This window comes from Daktulosphaira vitifoliae, unplaced genomic scaffold (assembly GCF_025091365.1).
Source record: "Daktulosphaira vitifoliae isolate Bord-2020 unplaced genomic scaffold, ASM2509136v1 Scaffold_1, whole genome shotgun sequence".
NCBI classification, from domain to species: domain Eukaryota; kingdom Metazoa; phylum Arthropoda; class Insecta; order Hemiptera; family Phylloxeridae; genus Daktulosphaira; species Daktulosphaira vitifoliae.
The window spans coordinates 46,991,821-47,019,667 of record NW_026099572.1 but is presented as its reverse complement, the minus strand read 5'-3'; the positions used below and the strand labels follow the sequence as shown (position 1 = coordinate 47,019,667).

The 27,847-nt window shown below is 32.5% G+C and overlaps 2 protein-coding genes across 4 annotated transcripts; one reads left to right on the top strand and one right to left on the bottom strand.

Annotated features, from left to right (window-relative positions):
• The first annotated feature begins 1,616 nt into the window (after positions 1-1,616).
• On the top strand, positions 1,617-26,965 carry LOC126896629 (uncharacterized). The gene is made up of 4 exons (XM_050669568.1): positions 1,617-2,245; positions 12,951-13,271; positions 13,334-13,573; positions 26,265-26,965. Exons 1-4 carry the CDS (start codon positions 1,980-1,982, stop codon positions 26,455-26,457), a joined length of 1,020 nt encoding a protein of 339 aa, XP_050525525.1. The 5' UTR covers positions 1,617-1,979; the 3' UTR covers positions 26,458-26,965.
• On the bottom strand, positions 18,041-20,347 carry LOC126896628 (GATA zinc finger domain-containing protein 14-like). Of its 3 annotated transcripts, none has more exons than XM_050669566.1 (7): positions 20,234-20,347; positions 20,018-20,046; positions 19,718-19,933; positions 19,467-19,656; positions 19,141-19,433; positions 18,542-18,793; positions 18,041-18,389 (listed from the first exon to the last, which is right to left on the bottom strand). In XM_050669566.1, exons 1-7 carry the CDS (start codon positions 20,278-20,280, stop codon positions 18,178-18,180), a joined length of 1,239 nt encoding a protein of 412 aa, XP_050525523.1. In that variant the 5' UTR covers positions 20,281-20,347; the 3' UTR covers positions 18,041-18,177. The 3 variants fall into 3 exon arrangements, with proteins under 3 accessions (XP_050525523.1, XP_050525524.1, XP_050525522.1); XM_050669567.1 differs by having other exon boundaries at positions 19,141-19,419; positions 19,528-19,656; XM_050669565.1 differs by having other exon boundaries at positions 19,141-19,656.
• Positions 26,966-27,847: the final 882 nt, after the last annotated feature.

The following is a 27,847-nucleotide window of genomic DNA, read 5'->3' as shown; positions in this document are numbered from 1 at the left end:
TAAAAATAAATTTAGACTTAATAGAATGTTAAAAAAAAATCTCTTAGATTTTTAAAAATTAACTGGTTCATTTGGAAGTATTGATTTTTCCAATAGTGTGCGATACATTTATTAAATTTAATATAAGACTTCATAAAAAATATTAATTTGTTGCTTTGTATTTTGATTGAAAGTCAAATTTATTCGATTACCGAGGTCAAATGATCATGGACGCATAAAAATTATTATTTAGCACGTGAGTTTTTTACATCAACATAGCTTCTTTGGTTATTAAAATAATTGGGTAACATCTTGTAATATTATAAAAAGAAAACACGCAGGGATTTGTATAATGTATAAGATAGTACCAAATTTTGTATTTTTTTTAAATTACACTTCGGTTTTTTTTTTGCTATTATTCATTCAATAATTTTTAGGATTAATAGATATAACAAAAAATTTAAGTTATTTTGAATTTCAAGTTATGTTTTACTCTTATAAGTTTTTACATACTATCGACATAAAATATATATTTTTAAAAATAAAATACATTTTATTTTCATCTGTAAAAAAAAAACATTTTAAAATTTTTTTTAATCTAAATACTCCCTTGATTTTAATTGTTTTAAGCGAGAAAATCTTATTGAAATCTCGAAGTTACTATTTTTTGATGTCTCGAGTACGTCTGCAAAAAGGTATCGCCTAAATGCGTCCCGAGAAAGTCTAAATATTTTGAATTGCTCTAATGTACTAATTTCATTTAGAGTTGCACCGCAGAGGTCAACTGAGTTATACCACGGAAATGTTTTTTTTTTAATTATTTGTAAATGCAAAACATAAATTATTCAAAACGTATAAAATGTTCAAAAATCAATTGTCAAACGACACATTAGTATTAGTTTTTTTTTTTCAAAATGCAAAGTTTTAAATGTTCAAAACATTAGTCGATTCTTAAAAACCATAATTTTTACAGAGTCATTTCTTGATATTTGATTATTTTTATAATTTTTTATGTTTTTCAACAAATGACATAAAAAAAATTGTTGATAATAATGCGGAAGCAATGGGGCCTTGAAAAAGGTAAAAATGAAAAACAGAGTGCAGTCATGAAACTCCTTTATAGCATGGAGTATGATGAAAAAATAAAAAATTTTATCACCATTTCAAAAATATTATTTTATTCAAACAAAACGGTCTCCTCCGTAAATACGCTTCTGAAATGAATTATTTTCAGTCGAGTGATTAAAAACTTAGTTTTTCCTGTCTACCAATATTGCTATGTAAAACACGTCATATGTATCCATAACACTAATTATCCTATATTATATTATTATACAAATTATTAGTTTACGGTCATGAGATTGTTCTCATTCGGAATTAATCTTTTGAAACGCAATTTTTTATCACGCGATAAAATATTTTAAAATACGCGTCGTTTATTGCTATCTGTTTGCTGATGTCCATACTTCTTTGTGTGTGCGTTACGGATAAAAAGTAAACCAGTAATTCGATACTGTTAATTGGTCGATGTAACAAAAATAAATGCTAGATGGCAAAAAAAAAAAAACATTTTTGAAGACAACGTGACCACCACATACATGTCGGTCGGCGTCTTGGATGTCGAGGGTAGGACAACGTAGGCGTGTCCTTCGGCGGCAGTGGTGTCTTCTACGTGTAAGAGAGTGACATCAAGAGTGCAGGCGGTTCACCGGGTTTGCGAACGGACGGACCGGAGTCACGCACCATTCGCTACACGCGCGTGTATCCGCGCGCACAATCGCCGCACTTTACTCGGTCCGAGCGCGTTTCGTCGTGCGTCCCATCGTAAAACTGTGCGTCGTACCATATTGCGACCATATCATTAAAATTATCAACCGATTTTGTTGTGCCGCTCGCGATAATTATATCGTTTCTCGTCTAATTAACTTACTAATACGCGGCGCGGACGATATTTTTGTTCTGTTCTCGCGGTCTTTTTGATCAGCTACCCACCGGATGGCATGATCGCCAGTAAGACTCATAGCCGCACCACGGTTTTTCCAGGAGCTTTGCTGTTCCGGCAGCGGCTGTTCGCCATCGTCGTCGGCCTTATCGTGTTGGCAAGCGCGACGCCCTTGACTGTCGCTTCGTCCTGTCCGGCGGTCACGGCAAACGCCTTCGGCCGTACCGTTTCTGCCGATGTGCTACCCGACGGCGAGGTCGAAGTCCGTGTAAGCTCCGGCAACGTAACAGCCAAAAGGACGTCGTTTACTGCACCGGAAACTGGGTAAGTTTATAATACCTGAGAAAAACTGTTATTATATTCTTAACACACGGCACGCCAATTACACAAACTAAATTGAATGTAATCGATACGAATAATTTAGTCAGACATTATCAGGTGCTAAACAATTATCTCCATATGATTATAAATTTAAATCAATCACACAACGTACAGCAATGTGATCAGTGCTATTACATAATCAATGAGTTCGCGATTAATTATCGGATAATTTTTATCGATAATGATTTGTTATGAAAATTATAATTTTAAGCATATTAAAGTTTTTTAATTGTTAGCTATTGAGTACTATTTGGTTTAATCATTTTACAGCTTGTTGATAAGTCTGTTTTTTTTTTCAATCATTGTATTAATATGTTTAATAATCAAAAATCCCCGTTATTCATTAGAATGTAAATATAGAAATTCTATTGTTAAAAAAACTCTTTGACCTACTAACTAAAAACTCTTAGAAGTAGTTCTTTCTTTTAAATTTTCCGATAAATAATAAACCGAGTAACAACACTCTCTCGGGTCTGCTGAACAGTCAGTTTTCAGTAGATACGCGAAACTCTATAAATACAGTTAAGGTATATAAATGATAAATACATAAAAAATATGTGAATTTTTGAAATTAGCATAAGCTAACACTATGCAATACCTACATAACTTGTGTTTAAATTATCCCTTTATTAAACTATCCTTCTAATATTAATGTAAATAGCTAATTTATTGTAGTATTTCAAATCTCTCAACGTATACATAGCTATTAGCCTTTGTAAACGCGGCTTTTATTAAAAAAAAAACAAAAAGTACCTTAAACTCAATGAACTTTTATCAATCATAGAACATCGGCAATGCTTGAATGTAATGGAAAATCGTCAAAACTAAAAATATCTAAGTGTAGATTCTGTGAAACGTCGTGAACACGGTAAATTTACTATTTTATAACAACATAAGGTTTTTCTTGTTTTACGACGTATCCAAGTTAAATTTAATTATTTATGTCTGAGTACAATTTATTTTCGGTCACGAGTACATTTTAGCGTCATGAGGAGTACTTGAAAGAATTCACTCAGAATTTTCAATAAAAGCTATTTAAATAAAAACACCTAGAACATTGTATAAAAAGTAATGTCGTAGGTCGCGCAGCGAATATTTGCGTGTAAATGAATTAATTATCTTTTTGTGCTACTTAGTAAACATTAATCGACAATGAAAATCTGATGTAAAAAAATTCTTCTTGTTACTTTTTTTTAAAGACTACTGGCAATTGAATTTAAGATTTGAATTTGGGCAGATATCACATTGTAATATTGTTCAATGTTAAATTATTGAATAAATCGGGTATGAGTTACCGTGTAATCTTTTGAATGATTTAATATGATAATTTTAAAACAAAGACACGATACAATTGGAGAACGATTCATAAAATATCGAGAGAGTAACGTGAAACAATATCGTTTTGTTGTGAATGTAAACGGCGGCACTCTGATTGAAAGCGAATTTTATTGAGTTGCAATGAAAAGTCTAATTATTGTAAGCCTTTCGCCGCGTAACAATCGTGTTTACGCGTTTCTGCCATACATTTGTCCCTATTAAAAAACCCGCCATTTATGTAAGTGTACCGGTCTGAACCAGTCGCGTACGTTATGAACGCTATTTGACTTTGCGCTAGTTGTGGTGGTCCTGTGGTATTCTCGCGAGTTTGCAACGACAAAACGAAAGACGAGTATTGTATAGGGTCTGCTGCACGAGGTACTATCTTGTTCCGCGAATCTGCCAAACAATATGATGCGCAAGGTACTTGCATTGTGTATTTCCTGTAATGCGCTCAGCGTGCAAAAATTGGCAGGTCTAGGGATCGATTCCGGTGGCGTTACATAATGCGGTGGTGGTATTGGCGTTGGCAATATAAAAAATGCACAATGAGCGGGTCCGAGATTTTCTATTCGACCACATTGTTCCTAAACGGCGATGACGGTGTTGAATTTTTCATGACATTCACGCCGTTGCCCAACGATTGTTAGCGCCGGTCAGTCTATTTTATAATACTTGATAATGTGTTGTACCACAACAGTACCTTGTTCATACTCGAACACCGCCGACACGGGGCCACCCCCAACGCAGGTGCTGTTCGACGGAAAAAAAAACAGTCTCTTTCTTGTAAGTGTGTGGGCGCCGGGATTCACCTTTTACGCGCAGGGATCGTAACACGCTCAGGGTGGTTATCTTTTATGGTCCGAGTAAATGTACGGTATCTCAACGACGACCGTTGTTAAAACACGACGACGATGTTGTGATAAACATCTATCAGATGACAAGGCGCAAAACATTGACAACACATCGTACGGGTGAGGTTACAAAGAAATCCAAACCGCAAGAGTAATCGATTTGAAAAAAAAAACATAATATTAGTACGCCATCTAAACGCGATCGAACCCTTGACGAGTAAAAAAAAAAAAAAAAAGACTCGACATGTGGTTATATTTTCGTTCATTTTTAGTTGGCGCGATTACCACCTTGACATTTCCTTGCTATTAACAGACCGAACAGATCTTTTTTTTATTTTCTTAGATTTATATTGCGGTAGCGTCTCTTCGCATTCCTGCGGGCAATTCACGGGCCTGCAACATAGACGGTCCTCGTAGTCAATTATGGGTGGGGGCTTTTCTTGAGAGTGCCTTACTCTTTTATTATTATTGTTACTATCATTATTGCTATTACTTCTATTAATTACATCACGACGAAAACAATAGCCGGACACGTTGATCGGACACGGTGCTAAAGCCGCCCGGGTGGTCATTAAAACCAGCCGACGACGTTTGTTTACATCATTAACCGTCATGAGGTGTGAAACGCTGTCGTCGAGGTGTAGTCCAACGGATTAGATACTCATCTACATTATGATTACTATAGAAAGTGATCGTCGTAAAGAATAATTATCATTACGGGGCATGTCCTAACACAACGGTTAGCACACGGTCATATCAAACGCATACACCAGCACTTAAGTCTATCAGATATATAGCGGTCTGCTGGTTGACTTTAGTAGGATAATGTGCGTTTCCGTATACTCGAGTGAATCTTCAAAACGAACGATTTACGGTTTAATGACAAAAACATATTGTAGCAAACACATCATTGTGATTCGAAGCATTTATTTATGGCTATACACACTGAAACTTTTATAAAACTTGAGGGTTTTTAACTAAGAGTTAGAGTAACGCCTAAAATTTCAAACCCACATTTGGCCCATAACTATGGAACTTTCAATATTTCAAAGTCAGTAACTGCGAATCTACAAAAATATATAAAATTTGTACTCGAGACGAATATATTAAATTTCTCAAATGCATTTATTACAGCCTTTTATTCTACTATTATATAAAAGCAGCTTAAAAAGTTCACTATTATATTGGTGACAGGCGGTCTCTTGAAATCAATAGACTCTTAAGTGTCGTCCATCAAGTGGTATCAAATGTTCAAATGTTTAGTGGAGAGTTTATAAAATGGCTATCGTGTAAATCAGATTTCATAAACTAAAACCTCTTGGTTTAGATATACTATAAGAGTTTTTTTTAAAAATTATTTGTATATAATTATCGACTTACTTTTTCATATATTATCAATGACAAAATTCCATTTACATGAGTGAGCTTGTGTGCATTATTATTTATATATTTAATTTATATAGATAAATTAAATATTTTATAAATAAACGAATTAATCCTTTTTAATAATCTATTTTTATAAAAACTTGGTAATTTACTAAGAACCCATTGAAGTGTAAAATAAAAAATACTTAGAAGCCATAGAAGTACAAAAAAACTAAGAAGTTATGAAAGTGCAAAATACAAAAAAATATTAAGCCAAAGATGGGCAAAAACATTGAGAAACTATAAAAGTGCAAAAATATATGAAGCCATAAAAATAAAACAATTTTGAGAAGCCATAGAAGTGAAAAATACAAAAATATTAAGAAGCCATAGAAGTGAAAAATATCAAAATATTAAGAAGCCATAGAAGTGCAAAAAATTTCAAAGAAACCATAAAAGTTCAAAAATATACGAAGCCATATAAGTATAACAATTTTGAGAAGCCATAGAGGTGAAAAATACAAAAAAAATAAGAAGCCATAGGAGGCAAAAATCATTAAGAAACCATAAAAGTACAAAAATATATGAAGCCTTATAAATACAACAATTTTGAGAAGCCATAAAAATGCAAAAATATTTGAAACCATAGGAATGGAAAGACAAAAATATTAAGATGACATAACATAATACTTCTCAAATATCAAAGGTTTTTCCAAATTTTGTCACAAATATTTTAACATGCATTTATTAGTTTAAAATAATACAATGTAACATCCTTTCAATAAAAACACTGTGGACCGACTTTTTTCGCTAAGAAGACGTTTCCGTTCAATAGAGGATAATTTTAATCCATAAAAAAAACCGGGACTATAGAATTATTCCGTTTAAATGAGGTTCCAGTCTAAAAGTGGGTCCGTCGAGAGGAGGTTTCACTGTACTGAATTTTGACACGACTCTAAAACATATATTCAATTTTATTATACAACGTTTCGTAAATAATTTTGTCGACGTCACCGTGAAAGCGTTCCTAAGTACGGAAGTCCATGATAAATGAGCAATTTTTTATTTATTGTTAGAGCTCACTAATAGATAATATGATAATTTACATTTACGATCAAAGAGAAATGCTTAGCTACGCCTCATTAAAATTCCTGCTCTCCCATTAAAAAATATCTACTTAGTGTGTTACACGCACAAAGTTGATATTTATTTTTCGCCAGAATTTAAATAAAATGAAATTAATAACTTTTATTAATGACTAGGCCTTGTTAACAGTTCACCAATTAAAATATTGTTTAGGCACATATAATACCGGCGCACAGGTACATGAAAATTGCCGAAATATGTAATTGTGGACATGTCGTGTTACTGTTGTGTTGTCATGAATAAAAATGTAGTATCAAGTTACAATAGAAATGGAGAACAATTATTTTTTTTTACTATTAAACTTATTGTTCTTTTACACTTGACCCCAATGTACTTTTTGGCAAGACGCTTTTTTTTTTTGTCACTTCTAAACCGCTGTGTTAAGTTATTCGCTGAATCGACGGCGGCTGTTCGCAAATATAACTAGTCTTTTTCTCGGAATGAACACGTCATCGGATCACCTCGTGACGTTTCTATGAACCGCAAAATGTGTACGATTGCCGTTTTCCCGCGCGAATGCGTTTCGTGCGGAAAAGACGGTTGAAATGGAATTCGAAAAATGATAATCCAACGGGCACCCGGCATAGGTTTGCGATATTATACACGGATGTCACAGCGTTTCGATTTATTTTTGCGGATTAAATCAACGACAGACTGAAGAACTTGCCACGTTGGGATATAGGCCTTTTGGAGCTTTAAATAATACAGTGGCCCGGCGCCACCGAAGCGATGAACGCGTGTAAATCCAAGCAGATGTCACAAAACGGTGACAAGGAACTCGCATTTGTCTGCACCCAAAACGGTAATCGGAAACGTGTTTGCCGTTCTCACAGTTTATTAGAATATTATAATCCATACACAACTATTGCACCGCTACCGTACGATTTTAATCGGTTTATCAGCCTCACAGAGCTCCCGCGTATAGGAGCCGATTACTATACTTAAGCTTTATAACTTTTGCTAGGCACCAGCTTTGGCAGATTATTCAAACCGATTCGCAGCAGTCGAGATGAAAATAAGCGATTTCCGTGTTGATTCTGGGGACCTTTTTCTTTTAAACTTGTTTTCCAATTTGCAAAACTCCGTGAGAGTTCATACCTCCCTGGTTATTATTAGCAAGGTGCAATACTAATTAAGTGCTGAACGGGAATACGCGGAAATAAACGAGTCATCGACAGTCGTTCGTATTTATTAACCGAAACATAATGAAAAAGAAAAAGTACTGTTGGTGTGAGTCGTTGTAACTAGTTTTACGTACAATGCCCATAAGACGCCAAACGATTCTTGCATTTTAATTGTCATTTGTCTTTAAGAACAACTAATTCTAGCGAATTTTCTTTTGATCGTTTTTTATTCAATTTACGACGGCGAGATACTTACCGGTATTAAGTGCACTGTACTCTAATGAGAACGCTTGACCACTTGGAATAATTATAAATCAACGAAAGCCGAAGAGTGCAAGTCGCAAGAGTTGGCCGCGTATCAACATTCCATCACTTTGCTGTGCCCACTTTTTTTTCAATTGATAACCGCATCCTATTCTAAAGATTCCGTTGGACGTTAAGTTGAAACAACGCGCACATTGTTGTTTAATCAATTAGTTCACGAGAGTATTTACATTAGATGTTTTATAGCCTATAAAAATGAGATTTTAATTGAAATGCAAGAATCGGTTTGTGCTAATCGAAACACATATCCAAGTAATCAACATATTCTAATGTTCATGTAAAAATTTAATTAATTAAACAGAATCGTTCAATTGCCGTTCGTCGACAATTTATCGAACCGTCAATTTCAAAAAATAGTCATAATTTTTTTTCTATTGTTGATTATTTGGCAGACTATCAGGACTCGTTCTGATACAATATTCGTTTTATAATTTCACTCTGCAGTGTATGAGTGTCACGAGCCATTAGACCCACAAGTCCCACCGAATATTTAATTTTGTTTCGTAAATCATTTTTTTCTAATACATTAATTAAGTGTTTAAAACGTGTAATTTTAAACGCTCACGCTTTTTTTTGTTGTCCTTTGATGAATTGTACGCCCTTGTCATGTTTAGAGGACAACAAAAACATAAAAGAAAATGTCTTGTATCTTGGCATCTTAAAGGCACAATACTGTGTATAACATCATGTGATGGTAACCTAAACTTCCTCTTATTGTAATTATTTTCAAATGATTAAGTGGTGCGATTCCCCAGAGAAGTATATTTAAATTCAACTAACGCTAAATCTTGACGTCTTAGTAACACACGTTGGAATCCATTGGCTTTGGCGAATCTTCGCCAATTCGCTCTATACCGTTTCGTGTAAAAAATAATAATTAATTCTATTATTAGAACGGAACACGGCTGTTGTGTTTGATTTCTCTGCGGCCATATTTGCGGGCGACAAAAAAAAAAGAAAATTATTTATTTCGACATTAGTAAAGTGACCTGCACCAGAACGATTTGGCCGACGAAAAAACGGTCGTTGCAGGAAAAAAACAAATGACCGGACGAGCTCTTCTCGTCTGCGGTTGACTGCGGCGATTAGAAGGCATTCCGGAGATAGATACACCTACGCGCGTAATGTTACTCGCACACACTCGAACCATAAGTCAGAGCGCGTACGTCCCTTACATGGGACGGAGGGACGTGTGTGCGGCTGTTAAATGGGGTGTCGGTCGCCGATGACTCTTAATAAACTCGGCCGACACAATGGGACGCCCTTCGGCCGTGCCGTACAAAAGCGAGACACACACACTCAACATTTACATTTTACATTATTGTCGGGTGTCCCGATGGTGCGCGCGCGCGTACCAGCGTCTGATCTAATTGTTTTCCATTGAACCGTCAAGTGTAATTGATAGTGAGGGTATTTCTGGCGTTCACCTTTTGCCGCAAAGTTTACGGGACCCACGACTCACGGCGGTGACTGTATTTTTTATTATTATTGTTATTTTCGGCTGTGTCCCTCTTGTCGTGTCCCCGACGGCCATAACATATTGTGTTAACGAGTTGCGTTTTGCGGTTAATTCTCTTAGCGCGCGCGCACGTATAAATAATTGTATATATTTATACGGAGCGAGTCGACTGCAATTAATCTCGAAAACCGCCGTGGGGGTGGACGCCGACGATTTTTGTCTTTTCGATGACAGCGTTATTAGCGTACTCTCCTCTCTAATGCGCTGAAGGGCGCAAAGAAAAACTCTCCCTCTTGACGACTACCGTATTAATCACTACCAGAACGACATGCATTAAGCCCACTGATAATGGATTCGTACACCTCCAACTGTTATTTATGTATGCGTTTTGATTTTACCACTCGATTTAAGTTACAGTTCTTTATCTGGTGGATAATGTACCGAAATCGCTGAATAAACTACGACACTATTAAAAAACACATTTGTTATACTAGTTGACGGTTATAATTGCTCCGTGAAATTATCGTTATTGGATAACTCGAAAGTGTTACTATGGAAAGGTTTTCCGAACCTTTTACGTTCATTTTCTAATAAGGTCAATTCTTGAACGACAAACTCGATGCTATATCCTAAACCTTATGGTGCATTTATACTAGTGGTGAAAACTTGACCTAATCAAGTTGATAATGACAAGTACACTGTGACCCATAAAATCCCATGTTTGCCGTTATTGGTTGAGTTTGCTAATAGGTTTTTTATCGATGCGGATAGGCCATAACTCCGATGTAATGATCTTGAACAATATTTTCAATTATACAAATGACGTGCAAATAAACGTTGGCGTGACAGCGCACCAGTATTTTTTTAAGCTAATAATACGTAACTAATAACAGCTACTGTAAAACAAATTAACTTTCATAATACGATAAAATATCCGCTTGTCCCACTCTTGCGATCTATTTAATTTATTTACAACATTTCGTTCCATAATAATCATACTTATTTTTCTGCGTGTAGGATTAGGACTAAGTACGTTACATGTTAGTTATTGTAAGACCTCGTTACTCAAAAATAGGATCAATTATAATTAAAAGTGTGTACCGAATACAGTTAAATTTATCAGTATATATATTGTCTCGAGCGGGTTTTTTCGATAACTATTAGATAAAATGTTTTTAATTGAGAAACCACGTGTTATGATAAAACGAATATCATTGACAACTAATAAAGTTCCAAAAACAAGTAAAATGCTTGCACCATTTCTATAATTATAGCGATGACCAATTAAAAATACAAATTTAATATTTAATGAATATTTTGTCGTCCGGCAGACAGAAAACGATACAACTGAAAAGAATCGGTTCCCGACCATATCAATTAATTTCAATTTTTATATGCGCTCCGCAAAATTGAAATCTAAAAGACTATTATGAATATAATCTTTAAAACGATTGTAGAAACTATCAACAGGAGAAATATTTATGTGGTAGCAATACGTTTAGCACACACACACACACACACACACTTATACTTACTATTATTGGTATATATTAGTTTTAAAAACAGGCGTACCCCTCCTGTTAGAGTAAACTGTGCTGTTGATAGGCACGGCAAGATTTTAGCGTGTAGCATAAGAATTCGTGGACAATTTTAAAAATGTATTATTTTTTACTCGATATTAAACGTATAGAAAATTCGTGGTGTACACCGTGTCTGCGATGTTCTCTTCTGTACAACTCAAATAGTTGATATTGAAGAGATCAGTTAATTTTAGAATTACTATTTACAATCACATTATTGTAATTATGCGTGTTTTTCATCGATCGGCCGCTAACGTGTAAACTGTTTACGATCGTGTACAGCAAGTCCTACTGCGATTTCTGTGCGTGAATTTTAAGCATTTTCGGTTTACTCGACACTGAACAAACAAAACACTTGAACTTCTCGATGTTCTATCACAACGTATTTACTTGTACGAATGTACTAAAAAAAATAACATTCCTCGACAAAAACGAATCAATTAAACGTTGAAAATACCGACGAATGTGAAATTACTTTTTCCTCGTTTGTTTTTTTCATTTTTAAAACACGTTGCCACATAATGATCAGTGACGTTATCAACTGGACTGTCTTATCGTTACTAGGGCATAAATTTAAGGAAAAAATTAATCCGTTACCATAGAACGCATGTGTCTGACTATGACTATTTCGAGTGGTGCCATTGCGTCAACTTTTGCCTATAACCGGTAGTCGAAAGGGTGACATGAATGCGTAAAGAAAGGGGAGGTGTTACAATATCTAACAACGTTCGTACATCTGTAATTTTCACGGTATATATTGACCTAACAGTAACGTCTCGCGCTGTATTATAGTTTGCTGTTGCCATTGAATATCTTCAAGAATTTCATGTATCGTTTTTATAGTCCGCCGCTTGTACGTAAATTGTTTATCGAGAGACTCGCTGGATTTTATGGAAATCTGTCTCGGCCATTGCAGTGTCCGACCAGACGTCCAATACATTCTCTACACTACAAATATTGTTGTTTTGAGTGGTTAACGAATGGAAAACGACGTTGTGGGCTTACAACTATATTGTTATTGAATGGGATAAACGCGTACAGCTTCGAATTTCTCTTGCATGTTACACGCGCGTTAGAAACACTACACGGTAACTATTAGCGGACAAACGTTTTTTTGTAACGCCGTTTATCGTGTCGGCGTTTGCCCCCAGCCGTCTTGAAATTGGTCGTGCTCAGACGATTGTGGTGAACTAGCCGCCAACGGATATTGAACGCTGCTGACACTTCAGTACGTATATTATTATCGAGTGTGAATGGCCATTCCTCCCCCGCCGGTCGCGCGTCGTAATGGCATTATCATAATAAATCGTGTGACGGATGGAGAATACAAAATAAATACAGTTACTCGGTGTTGACGCGATGCCCCGTGATATTTAAACGGCTCCGGTGTTATCAACCGATTTCCCGGGCCAATGACCTAAGCGCCGATACGGTGTTGATTACTACGGTGGCTAATAAACTTTACTGGTTTGTCCACAGGGAAGCGTTGACTTTGCATCAGGTCACGGACGGAGTGCATTTCATGCAACTGATTTACGGGACGGCCGATCGACTTTTGGACTGCGAGTACGTCAGCGAAAGGGAAGCGTCGTGCGATTTCCGTCGAGAATTCTGGAAAGAAGAACAGGGCAAGAACAACTCGGTGGCGGCGTTGTCCAAACGGTATGCCGTCATGGTGGACTTTGGTCGTTTGAAAAGAGCCTGTCGCAAAAACCACAAGAACGCTCGCCGAGAACTGGCCGGCCAACACCGGCGGCACGCGAAACAACAACAAGAAAACCTCATCGCCCCCCCGGGCAGGTATGTTTTGAAAATACGACTTTCAGGGCGGCCGTGGGTAAACACGTTTGACACTGTTTCAGAAGTAACAACGACCGACGGAAGAGGGACCTTATGGCCGTGTTGAGAGTGCCCGGCACTAAATGGTGTGGCAAAGGCCGGTCGGCCAAAAAGTACACTCATTTGGGCGGTTTCGGAGGGGCCGATCGTTGTTGCCGAGTTCACGACACTTCCTGTCCGCTGTACATAGGCGCGTTGGAGACGAAATACGGTCTATTCAACTGGCGGCTAAACACTCTCATGCATTGTTCCTGTGATCGCAGGTAACATATTTTACATAGTTGTGTAATCGAGACATTTAAATTTATTATTTCGGAGTAAACAATATTCCAGTAACGGTTTCAGTTTAAATATTTTATCGTTTTATAATCATTATTGACAAAAGAAATAAACGTTTTTATTTTTTTTGTATAATAACCAAGAAGTTTCGCATTATGTGCACGTTGTTGCGCCGCATACAAACACACTACGTTAACCGCCTACGCAATTCGAATTTTTTCATTTAAATATCTATACGAGGCGCACAACAAACTGCTTTGCAGTGGGCTCAATTAGTTGCCTAAGTAGGCATATTATTTGCACTACAAACGCATTGACGTCGTTGAGAACGATTCCCACAGGAATAGGCAGCGGCATGTTCGCTCTTGAAGACACAAAAACAGTGTTTACTCTCTTCTTGAGACTTCTCGGTGTACCGCTGAAGCCCAGTCAATATTTGCTAACTTGTTGCACAATGCGCCTTACCAAAATCTTACCTAATTGACTGGGACACGTAGGGTATGGCAAAAGAGACACAAAAATGTCTTAATTTATTTATTTTTCTTCCGATCCCAACGTAAGATCCTTTGTCGGTTATACAATTGGGGTGTGAATTGATATGGTTTGTATACAGAGCACGCTTACAGGTAAAACAACACCTTTAATCAATACGCTAAAAAATATAATCGAATAACTGTCCGTAGCTTCGTGTTAGCATAAATTATGATTACTTTTTGTTATTATAATAATAAGAATAATGGGTTAACCGGTTTTTAGAAAGCGTAGGAGCTTGGTGATATATTTTTTTGTATTATAACACTATCATTTTAGGCCTAACGGGCACATCGAACATAATTACAAAAATTCTTATTTTAAATATCTGAAGTGCTATGTGTGGCTTATATATTTTTACATAAACGGTCTTTATTCCAAGTCCATCCAATGTAATGCCCAGTGAGAGTTTGATCACTCTCGGCTAATCGCAAGGCATCAAAAACAACAGTAAATTAATGAAAAAAGTTGATGATCAATAACATAACGGTATTGTGGTTATGACATCATACGTATTTTGTGGATAAAACAAAAAATTCAAAAGGATAAAGAGATTCGTCGTACGCCATGACAACTTCAGTTATGACTCAACAATTCATTCATCATTGTCATTATTGACAAGTATATTATTGTTTTTATTTAATTAGTACTGTTAAAAAAATGTTTAAATACACGTCAAATTGAAACACACTTGTCGAATAGTTTGCGAATTAGCGAACTAAAATAAAACATTTTTCTCTTGTTATACGGTTAAGAATGACAAAATATTTAAAAACGTATACACTGATTTATAGCCAAATTTGTTTGGCAGCTAAACAGTTTTGTTTTCTATAGATATAAAGAAAATTAATGCTTTAAAAGTACAATGAGTATTTGTGTCGATATCGAGAAAATAACAAATTAATAAAATTTGTTTTTATTGATTATATTTTACCCGAAAAATTTAGTAACACAAACAAAAATTAAAATCAACTAAGAGAAGAATATCACCAAAACTTTCATATAATTTAAAACAAGTAAAAGTAAAAAATTTGATAATATTTGCCCCAAAAATAATGTATCGAAAATAAATCAGAGGTGGCCCTTTCAAGTATAATATTAATTTCCGTTTCATTGTGTTCAGACAATTTTTTATACTGACGCACTGTTATACCTTAGAGTCAATTGTGGTAAAATTAGGCACGCTACCCCAACGGAGATAATACGGTTTAAAAATTAATTTGGGTGGTTTCCGACCCGCCAAGGGAAACCACTATAAAATACTGTTCGTTCAATACGATCTACCCTTTTTTATTCAAGATGTCCAAATATATTCATTAGATGTTGACATAAATTATAGCCCCACACCAGAGCGGTGTATTGTGTGATTTCACTGAAACCGTACATTTCAACACGAGATACTCAATACTTACAGCTGTGTCAAGTCGATAACATTACACTTATGGTGCATTGTGGTCAAAGTGACTCCAATGATCCGATTGCTCTCTTAACATCGTAAAAATGTAAAACGCGGGGGAAAATTGTTTGTTAAAAACGTTATTGCTGTTCTTCTCGTGTGTTTACGTTATATCCTAACATACATTTTTGGTCTCTCAAAGCAGTCAAAGTAACTAGAAAACAGGATTTTCCGTTTGCGACAACGTGGGCTGTAATAATAAAAACAAATCGTTAACCACGCACAGTTTATAACATTAAATTCAATTTAGTACATAATCGAATTAAGTAATTTAGATTGTTAGGCATTTCATCCTCGTAAAAAATGCTTAAACCTTTGGCCTGACGATCATTCTCTCTGATGGCAAAATTTTAATGATATAGTTTTCGATAGCAAATTTTGGAAATAAAAACTCGAATAAAATTCAAACTTATGTTACAGGAGACTTAAAGATATAAAAGAAATAAGATTTGATACTATCATAGGCCTAGTAGAAAAATGCTGTATAGCTATTTCGAAACTATTACATTATCATGTGGTCTTGTTGAAAAACATGACCAAATTTCATTTGAGAACGTTAAGTTTTTGTAGCTCCATTGTAATTATTAACACGTGTTTGCTATTTGTAAAATTATAAATCAACAACGCGTGAATAATTAGACATACTTCATTTGCGTCTATTATAATGTAAAACGGCCGGACCAAGATTTGACTCGAAACGAGGATTTTTGTCTAGTGTTAAAATTTAATACATAGTAAGCCGAGGTGTGTGTATCTTTTTACTTATTTTGTAGCGGTTTAAAAAAACCTATAGCGAGTTCATAGGCAACGTGTAAATGCAGATAAATTTGATATGCGCGTTATTACTATTGCGATGTTTGTAATATTGGACAGGTCATCATTCACTAGATGTGCAGACAATGCAGAATTATATTGTCGTCCCAGACGCGGCCAAGTTAGAATCAATGGACCGTAAAGATACGATAGAAATCCATGTTTTTCTTTCGATGCCAAAAACCCCGTTCACGAAAACGGCTTTTGTGTTTTTATAACACCGAGGGATTGTTTAATGTGTAAAAAATTTTATTGACTATCGAGAAATTCCTAATAAATTTGGTACACGTCGACTTTAGGTTTAATAATACTAACACTGAATGATTACATGGCGTTAAAATCGCTGGCGTATAATATTCAATCTACATAAATCTCAGGAATCCATAGTTTGATAACGGTTAAATAACCACCACATGACATAATACTAAGGCCCTAACAGAGTTACTGTACTCAATCACCGGAATTAAAGTCTCTATTGAAACCTCGTGGAACTTTGATAAAAATATTCGTGAGAGGTCGCGAGGTATTCTATTTCATGATTTCTTTTCTATCGTAAATCTTTATTATTGAAAAATATAAATAAATTACGGTAATCAAAATCATTTGAAAAATGTCCTAGTTTATTCAACTTAATTTTTTATTTTAATATTGTAATTTTATCAAACGAATAAGGTGTAAAAATTAGATTCACCATGAAATTAAATATCCACGTTGTAGATTTTCAGTGAGTTACTTGTTTAGAGTTTTATAACAAGAGATACTTAGGAATAAGATATTTCATTTGCTTAACATTATTCTTACATTTATTTTAAATAAATTATTAAGCGCCCTAATGTTTCTTCGAAAAACAGTCAAGTTATTTACTATTAAACATAAACTGTATTTTTTAAGTGCCTAAGTCTTACTTACCGGACAATCGATTAATGGAGAATAAATGTATTCTCTTTGAATAATGCTACAGTTGCTTATACCAACCCCACAATTCCAAATTAAGAACCGTCATATAGGGCAAAGAAAGATTATATTATATAAATTGCTAGGGTAATTTTTTTTCAAATTAGGGGAGTGACGATCAAAGTTTATTCTTGGTTAGTTTAACATTGGGCGTGATGGTTATTTTGATTTGGACCCTTCGGCCGCCTTATAAGAGTTTCTCTCCCGCCAATAATTCAATAAACACCGTCAAGTGTTGCCGAAGATCACAGCAGAAACATGAATATCTTGGGGATGTGTGCCCATGGGAACGGGGATTAAGTAATATTATGACGACCGCCGACATATAAATGACAGTAGCGTAAGAAGTCTGGTAGTAATATATGTTCATAGAAGTGTAACTGGTAACAGTAAATAACACGGCAAAAAATAAATGTGTTAAAATAACAATTTAGTATATGAGGAAGAACCAACCATTCGCACAGTTGTCATACAATAATTATAAGATGAGATCATGTATCTAATATGTTGACCATATGACATACATAACATATAAATAGTTTTTTCTTGTTAAACTGTATATTATCATTTATGTATTATTATCAATTTGAAAATAGCCAATCTTAGGACGTGACAGTAAATATCTTTTAATTATGTCAACTAGTTATAATATCAATTTGAAGGTTATGTAACTATCATTTTTTGATCAAACAATATGTTGAATGGACAATTTTTATTGACTTTTTTGAAACTTAAGTTTTTTTATTAAAGGTAAAAAAACCTTGAAATAGATGTATGCATAAATCTAATTAATTAAAGTTTTCTTTCGTTAATAGTATTGATGTTGGTTTTTATTCATTGGGTTAACATTTTTTTTTGATTCATTCCTCCGTTAAATTCTGACTGATCCCATTGTGAACTATATTGATTACTTCCAAATGACTGAGGATTAAACGATTCATGACCATTCTGGTTCATCTTTGGTCCCATCATTGGATTCATGTTTTCTTCGTTATTCATGTTATTCCAACTATTGCCATTACAATGTTTTCGTCCTCTATTGACTCCTAAAATATTTAAAATTAAACTATAATATTTGTTTTAAATATATTATTAGTGAAAATCTACTTCGGAGTTTATTTGTTACTAATGAATGAAACCTTGTTAAAATTTGATTATTTTACTTTGTTATCAACATAATATTTGTTGTTAATTTTACCGAATCTTCCTTGATTTCCAAAGTTATCCATGGTATCCATATTGTTTTTTCCAAAGCCTCCATCAGAGTTTATTTCATTTCCAAAGCTGTTTTCTCCATTATTATTAAAATGATTATTATCTTGGAATTGCCGTTTACCATAATATCCTCTGCTTTCCATGTTTTCTCCATTACTATTGAAATTATGTTTCCTGGAGGACATTTGTTGGTGTTGAAATCCATTTTGATTTCCCCTATGTTGTTGGTTATTACCTTTGTATAAATTGAAAATACGACTTTTAATTTTTTTCAAAACTATTATTTACGTAACTATTTATAAATAAGACAAATACAACTATCAATTGTTTTAGCATCCTAAGGGTTAGGATGTTAATTAGAGTGATCTATATGACTTGGCATTCGAACTTAATGTTTCAACTAAATTTTGATTAACAACTATAGACAACTTAATAATTTTTTATGAAATATTCTAAGAAAAATGAACTTCATAGGACATTTTTCAATTTGAAAATAAAATATATAAATAAAACTTATAAAATATGCAAATTTCTAAAAGTTTTAATTTGTTTATGTAAAGACTAATTCTGTTAATATATTACCGTAATTCATGTCACTCATTGAGTAACTTGGCTTATGATCATTCATGTTCATTCTATTCATTCCATTGCTTGATGGTATACCGTAAGACGTTTGCTTACCATATTGTTGTGATTGTAACATATTATGGCATGGCATACCATTTGATGGTCTTCCATTCAATAAACTTTTTTGTTGCCTTCCGTAAGATAGCCCTCTGTATGAACTTTCTTCACTACAACTTTCTCCGTGAGATTGCCCACTGGGAAAATTCTCTCCATGGGAATGTTCATGAAATTTCCCTTTATGATGTGGTCCACCATGATGTGGTGGCCCACCGTGATGCGGTGGTCCACCATGATGTGGTGGTCCACCGTGATGTGGTGGTCCACCGTGATGTGGTGGTCCACCGTGATGTGGTGGTCCACCGTGATGTGGTGGTCCACCATGATGTGGTGGTCCACCATGATGTGGTGGTCCACCGTGATGTGGTGGTCCACCGTGATGTGGTGGTCCACCGTGTGAAGGCCCAAACATGTCTTTAATTCGTTGAAAATTTCGTTGAAAGTATAGTTTAGTAAAATTTTATAATAAACTTACCGTGATTTCCAAAATGGTCGTTTGCATTTCCTTGTTCAATTTTATAATCTTGTCCGTCAGTTTCTTCAATCATTTCAGTTTCACTATTTTCATATTTAATCTGATTTTCAGATTCATTTTCGTTATTTAATTTACTTCCAAACATCTCCTCTTCATTTGAATTGCCATTTCCAAAATTATTTTGCTCATTGTTTAAAATTTGATGACCATTTTGATCTAAAATAAAATTATTTTGTTACATAACTTGCACATAGTAAATAACATTCACGAAAGTAAAATTAATGAATATAACAGTATTACTAATTTTTAATTCTGAAGTTTCATCACATCTGAAAAACAAATTTTATTATGTTAATTCTTATTTAATTGAATAATATCTATGACTAATTAATAAGTAGAAATTTGAAGAATTGCAATTTCGAATTCAACATTTTTTCATTTTTAAATAATTATTTATTAAAATATTTAATTTATAATAATAGTTAAAAGGATAATAAACATTATGTTTATACTCACAGTATATTAGATACTAAACAAAATAACAGTACAATTTTGAAGTCCATGATATAAAATCTATTAACAATGTTGCAAAGCTACATTGAAAAATGTTCAAGTTACATTTCAATTTATATTTTTAATGTCGAAAGTGCAATTAGCCATTAAAAAAAATAATTAAAGTCACAAGTGTTCTTGAACTAACAATACAAAAAATACATAATTATTTTTTGTATTTGTACCTTCATCAAACAAATTAATTTTTTTTAACCTTTTATTGGCTTTTAAAAAACTTAAATAAGTTTTGTCATGATGAAAATTAGTCTATATTAATTTTCAAAATATGTCAATGATAATAATCAAATATATTTTTGTTGACATGAATTATAAATAATCTTAAAAAAAAAAAAGTGAACAACTTTTTACATAAATTGGTATTTATTTTTATTATTTTCGATAAACAAAATTTCAGGTGATCTTGTTGAAATTCTATCCTTCCTGATGATTATTTTTATAGAACTTTATATATTTTTTTCATATTTTCAGTGGCTTCCCAAGATTCCCAATGCACTTCATGTGGTGAAAACGTCAAAATAATACTGCCTTGGACGTTGAAACCTTAAATATGTTTCTGATTAAACTATTGTATTTTATGAAATTATTATTATATCTGAAAATAAGTTTGTTGTCAAAACTAAATAAAATCTATCTCAGTTTTCGACAAAGATCTAGATTCAAAAATTTAACATTCAAGAGACAGGGAGGAATATCTTGTTTGATACGCTTATTTTTGTATTTGGGGCATTCAGCAATTATATGTTTACCATAAAGGCCATTTCACAGTTTTCACATTTAGGTGGGACATTTTTTGATACACTAAAACTGTGGATTTGGTATGTGATATCCTCGAGTAAGTCTGGTGTGTAAGTCTAATAATAATGACTACTTCTTTTCTTTTAAGATTAACATTTATTCATTGAAATACCGTTGTCTTATTTGGATTCAGCTTTGTGGTTCTTGATTCCATAGATTGTACCATGTTTGAGTTGTATTATTTTTTATGAATGTATTGATGTCGTTGAATATTATAAGTCTAAGTAAAAGTACATTTGGATCGTCAGCTGCAATTTTAGCATATTAACGGTGTCTTCTGACATTTAATTAAATAATATTGAATCTAGAATAGTAACTGTTTATACACTTATAAGCTAAGTACGATGAAAAATTATTTACTTATATTTAATTGTATAAATTTAAAATCATTTAAATTCTTCAATAGAAGCAATAAAGATCTCCTACATACTTGACAATTTGATTGATAAAACGGAATTTTATTATTCCATGAACGCAAAATTATCCTTTGTTAAGTCTATTTGAACGATTTAACTATTACCGGTACGCATAGTTGAGTTATCGGATGTGTCAGGTATCCAAAAGCTATTAAAAATAAATTACTCATTAAGTTAACTACGACATGAAACAACAAAAATCGATCATATATTTACTTTATAAAATAAATATTGTATTAAGTACTTCGTACTTGTATTTTATCGAAACGGAAGATCAAGCCAATTAATGTGTAATCGAAAATGGCGACAATAGCCGGATGAATCGCATATTTTTTCTAGAAAGTTAAATGGTTAGAAAACTTCCCAGCTCCGTTATAAATAAAAGATCAAGTTGAACTCTTTTTTTCATAAAGAATCATTTTTATTTTATGTTTTGCCTATTGATGCCGAGTGTATTCGACTTACACTTGTTACGATCTTCGATTAATTGAAAACTGATCGGTTGGTTAGATAACTGTCAAATAAACAATACTTTGGAGTACAGTCCAATACATATAATAATTATAAGAAGAAACGCGCGCCGCGATGTCTGTCCACGATAAACGAAGGGTTGTGATTGGTTACCTATGGTAATTTTATTATTCGGTTTAGATATATATTGTCATGTCACCGTAGGAGTTGATAAATCAAGTACTGCACTAGATATTCTTTAGTAGTAACGTGTTCTTGAGTTTTAGATTTTAAAAAATACAGTGCCAAATATGTCCCAAACCACTACTGCAAAACAGTAGTACATTCAGAAGTCGAGACCATCTCAATACCCGTTTACAAATGAGTGGTTCGTGTACTTATTATAAACATCGGTGTAATACAATACGCAGGCGGTACATGTACACGTATTATGTCTTACTCGCGCTCGTAAAGATATAAATGTGTTTGTATAAGACGACCGTAAATAATAAACGACATTAAGTGCGGAGGCGGTCACTGGCAGGTCTTAAAATTGTGACAACTAAAGTATGTCGGGTCGACCAAAATGTGAGTTTTTTTATGTATTTTATACTTTTAAGATACATATGATATTAAGTTATTATCTTTGAACGCACAGAATAGATCATAGTGTGCAATTCACGCGCGAAATTCAAATAAGAATCCGCAGCAGGACGTCGTCTGGCGGTTGTTAAATGTGTGTTGTTTTATTAGCGCACGCAATGTGTAAAATCTCAAAGCGGAAATCATTCCAGGTATATTTACGGTAATAAATTGTATAAAAAATTATTCCACGGATAAATTAAACAAACGATTATTTGTCGGTTAATCAATTTTATCAGAAACGTATAAGTTCACAAACCCAAATGGTTTTCTTGGCACGTCCAATTAAATATAACCACAATACTTATACCCAGTTGTCGCTTGGATTTTATTATTCTATGTGTCAATGTAGTGCATGTACTAGATGAGGCACACACGGGTGAAAAATGATTATCCTAACCAGTTACTTATTTTATGACCTTGGCAATGAAGAGTCAATAATGTTCACGTAGAACGATGACTAAAGCATTATTTCGGTCTAATAAAAAATGTATTGCAATCCTTTGGCAGTACACTGTAATTATGATGAATGCATAGAATGCGAATAGGCGACGACAAAATAAATTATCACATAAACCTTGAACATGACCTGCTCAGGATCGCCGCTGTGGCAAATTCCTAATTCCCCTTTGCCAAAATATTCGATCCTTTCTAAATTAAGCAGTCAGATGAATCAACCTGAGAGATGTATTAGTTGTTAACATTGTTCAAATATAATCAACAATTTGTTGTATAATAATATTCACCGCTACCACTTACAATCACATTTCAATCAACCCACTGTATGAAATGAATCTGACTCCGCCAACGATCAGTTGTCTATCTGTTCAAACCATTTACTCATCAATCATTTGGATTGAAGATCTGATTTGAACTAGAAAATTTTAAATAAAGTTTCGTTTCTTAGAGCGATTCTACAATATTGTATATTGTAATCGGATTAAATTTCCATTTTTTACACATCATAATAATTGTTTTCCAGATTACTAGAACCGAAATCCAGTTTTATTTTTGTTGTTTTAACGTTGTAATTGTCTAAACAAACGATTGAGTAAATCAATGACCAGATAACGGCCAAACACAGTACATAAGTCAGTCAAAGATTGATCTATACACCATCATACAGGTTCTAAGTGTTCTCATACCAACCGATTTTTTTTCCTCGGTACATTTGTTAGTCTACCATTTAAAATTACCATTTTACGAGGATCGAAGAAGTATGAACAAGTTTACATAAACTAATAACATATAATATATATATATATATATATATACTGTCAGCATAATTGAATTGTTTTGTGTTGTAGACAATAGACTAACAAATTTATTGGGTTTGTATCTGTACTATACAGTGAATAAAATGAAATAAAAAACTACTTTAACATAATATTAAAACAAAGTATTTTAATTGATAAACGTACGAAAAATCATACTTAGACAAAAATAAAAAATAATAATGAAACAAAAATGTTTGGTTCTTATTTGAATCTCCATAGTTAACCTATATACTAATATTTAAATGTTAAAATCAAAATACGCATTTAAATGTATAAAACATAATATTTGTAGCCAAAATAAAGAACGAGTTATAATAAAACGGAAGTGAATACAAAAAATTAACGATAGATTTTATTAAAAGGGAATGTAACTAATACAATAATTGTAATATTCAGGGTTAAACATATCTACTTTGATTTTAATTATAAAAGTTGTACTTCTAACATCAAGTTAACATAAAAGGCAACAAATATTTCCTAATTCATTTATTGACGACTTCAACACTTGTTAATAAACATACATAAATATTTCTTGAACATTATCTTTTAAAAGTTCAAAGCGTGTGGCTTTCATATCATTTATTTTGAGATTGTTAACCTTTATACTTTTATAGTTACCAACTATTGTTCAATCTGTTACAATGATAAAAAAAAATAAAAACAGAATTACAAATCATGACAAGTTCAACGTACCTTATGTGGAAACGTATGAATGTTTTGTTCGTTTGTCAGAAGATATCGATATCATTGAAAAGAAATAATAAAATATCATAACACTTGTAAAGTATTACATTTGTTATACTTTTACATGATATTGTAAATAGAGGACATCATAAAATAATGTTAAGCTATATCCTTAGACGTAACTATAAGGTATCAAAAGTATTGATCAATGTTTCAAATTATTTAATTCGATTTGAGAATACTAAAATAAATATGCAGATTCATAAATTGGCCCATAATTTTGTCTAAAAACTTAAGGTGATAGATTTTTCAAATTGATTCTTATTTTTAAGATTTGTAGATTTGTAAGAGATTCGCCAAAAAAATGTATCACTTTTATTGTTCATAGGAGTTTAATCTGCACTGTTAAAATGAAATCTCAGAACAATCTCTGTAATCGCTAGATAAACATTTTTCACTCTAGGCACTCGCCTAGGTTTACCTCTCATAAATTATAAGTATCATTCAAAACGATGAGACTTGGAACAAAGTAACAATAGTTAATGATTCAATAATAATTCAACAACAATTTCAACACTAAGAAAATTAATTGACTTAAGCTAAACAATTGGTAAAATTGAAAATTTAATAAATTAATTAATTGAAAACATGGTTTATGTTAATGGGGCAAGTTTAATCGGGTAGAACAAAATATACGTCTGGTAATGTTTACACACACCCTTGATCTTTGATCTTCTGTGGTGATTACATTTAATGATTATAATACTGTACCATAAATTTTATTTATACAATTTATTACACGTCGAATCCTAGTAATTTAAGAGAATAAAAAAATTGAATGAAAATTTTCATAAAACATTTTTTAATTAAAAATTAACGAAAAAAAAAGTTAAGTAATCAATAATAGATAAAAAAATATATATTTTAAAGTCTTCAACCAGATTCCAATGTCAAATTATTGAAACCGTGTATATCGAGTTAGAATAATGAACATCTATTTAATTGTATAGTTTAAATATTATGCGTATTTTATTATTACATACATTGCTATCAATTACTGGACGTTCTTGAATCAAGTAATAAGTATAAATAAATTGTATCCTTGAATATGAAATGTATTTAATAAGATGTCACTTTTGACTGTAATTTTGTTAATTGTACAACAAGACATTTGATTTAATACAAGATCTATTTGAATATACCGGTAATTATATAAAGTAATCATATTTACTATCATTGACAAAAATTAACTATTACAAGTTTTCCACAAAAAAATTATAATTTTATTGATATGGGTTAAAAAAATCAACGTTAAATCATTGATTTTACTCGTGGACAACTTCAATCATCTTAAAAACTAATGAAGTAAAGTGTATTAAAAAATAATGTTTCGATTGTTTAAGCACTTTAAATTAAAACGATAAGAAGTTAAGTTTTTTTTGTCTAATTTGCCACTTTTAAAGTTTTCATAACTGCTGAACTGTTAACGCACTTTACTACTAAGGTCAAAAGTAAATAGGTTTTTTAATAGAAATCTCCGAATTGTCACTTATCTTAAATCACTAATTAAAAATAAAGCTATGTTATATATATACATAGAAACATTTCTTTGGATAAAGTACTTTCAAAGGTTAAAAATCTTCGTTAAAATGCAATTATTATATAAATGTCTTGATAGTGTATAAGTAAAACATATTAAACCTGTTGTAGGTTCCGGTCGTGTTTGAAAATGGTCGGTACTGGATCTGCAAATTTAATTGGCAAGTTGTTCTTCAACGTGGTCCAGACAAAATGTTTCATCCTAAAACGGGTGCGAGTATGCACAAAGAAAACATGGTGGGGCAAATGTCATCGGCACGAGCACCGGAAAAAAGCTTACATCAGGAACAACAAGCCTTATTAATTTATAACTATCATTACATTTTATAAATTATTGTAAACACTCCAATAAGCTTCAACTGCTATATTACTATATTCATTTCCTTCTTCTACACTTATAGAACATTTGTTATTAAGAATACTTAGGTCTTATTTATTCTTGTGTAGGTTAAAAATAAAAAAACTCTTTAGCTATTTAATTTTATATAGTGATAGTGTTTAGACGCATTGTTGTTATAAACCATTTTTATACATATATATATTTCAAATAAGATGTTATTTTATACTGTAAAATAAAGATCTGGTCATTAGTAATGTTATTTTTGAACGAAGAATGTGTAATCTGTAGGTAAAACATTATTATTAATTATTTATTACCAAACGTAAATTCAATTTGTCTAAATTGTATAAACTATTACGCTATGGAATTTTTAGATTTTATTTATTGGCTTTAAGAGTTAAAAGTTAAATTTATGTAAAATTAATTATAAGTTCGCCAAAAAAAAAAAAAATATACACCTGTAGAGTGAAGAGATCCTACTTGTCTATGTTATTAGATCTTTTGTAACTGCACGCTAAATCTTAGTAACTTATAACCATTTGAATTGTTAACCAAGTTATATTAAAAATACAATATTAATATTATTACAAAGGTGCGTTTAAAAATCATAATGGGGAAAACATAAAATAATTTGTTTGGCAAATCATATTTTGTTAAGTTTCCATAATATACCCTGTAAACTTTTGCGACTAAGCGTATAATTTAAACTTACATGTTGTAAAATATTCACTATCTCAAAATTAATGGTTATTACCAACCTAAAATTTTAGATTTTAGGGTTCACAATATAGTTGAATTTACCTGAGAAACAATCGGTGTTTTTGAACTCTTCTGATCAATGCTAAATTTTTATTTTATAATGTAGAGAAGCAAAGCATAAGGTTTTAAAAAAATTTACACACTTGAATAGACTCATTAAATTCAAATATTTTAACTATATACAAAATAGTTATAATTATTACAGAAAACCATCTATATTGCTTACACAATTTTTTACAAGAAAAATTATACATCGATTTATAATTTGGCTATTTATTCACATTTTTACTACCATTCCAGGTAAAACAAAAATGTATTATCGACAACATTAAATATTTATAGTAGTAGCAAAATTATACTTGTTAATAGATTTTTTCAAATGCGACATCATAATTACACTACTGCCAACAACTCTGTATTAAATGCAATTTAATATATTTTTTATATAAATATCCTAAGATATCTTATTTATCCTTAGGAATAAAACTAATAAAAGCTCAAATACGTACATTTTGCAAAAATGAGTTTTCGCTGCATTTTATTCATAAAATTACTATTGTAATTAACACTTTATTATGCGTAAGTTAAGAAGAAA

Coding starts and splice junctions, on each gene's coding strand:
- LOC126896629 (XM_050669568.1), top strand. CDS start 1,980: ATGATCGCCAGTAAGACTCATAGCCGCACCACGGTTTTTCCAGGAGCT. Junction 13,272..13,333: donor CTCATCGCCCCCCCGGGCAG/GTATGTTTTGAA, acceptor ACACTGTTTCAG/AAGTAACAACGACCGACGGA. Junction 13,574..26,264: donor CATTGTTCCTGTGATCGCAG/GTAACATATTTT, acceptor AACCTGTTGTAG/GTTCCGGTCGTGTTTGAAAA.
- LOC126896628 (XM_050669565.1), bottom strand. CDS start 20,280: ATGGACTTCAAAATTGTACTGTTATTTTGTTTAGTATCTAATATACT. Junction 20,047..20,233: donor TGTTTAGTATCTAATATACT/GTGAGTATAAAC, acceptor TTTGTTTTTCAG/ATGTGATGAAACTTCAGAAT. Junction 19,934..20,017: donor AACTTCAGAATTAAAAATTA/GTAATACTGTTA, acceptor ATTTTATTTTAG/ATCAAAATGGTCATCAAATT.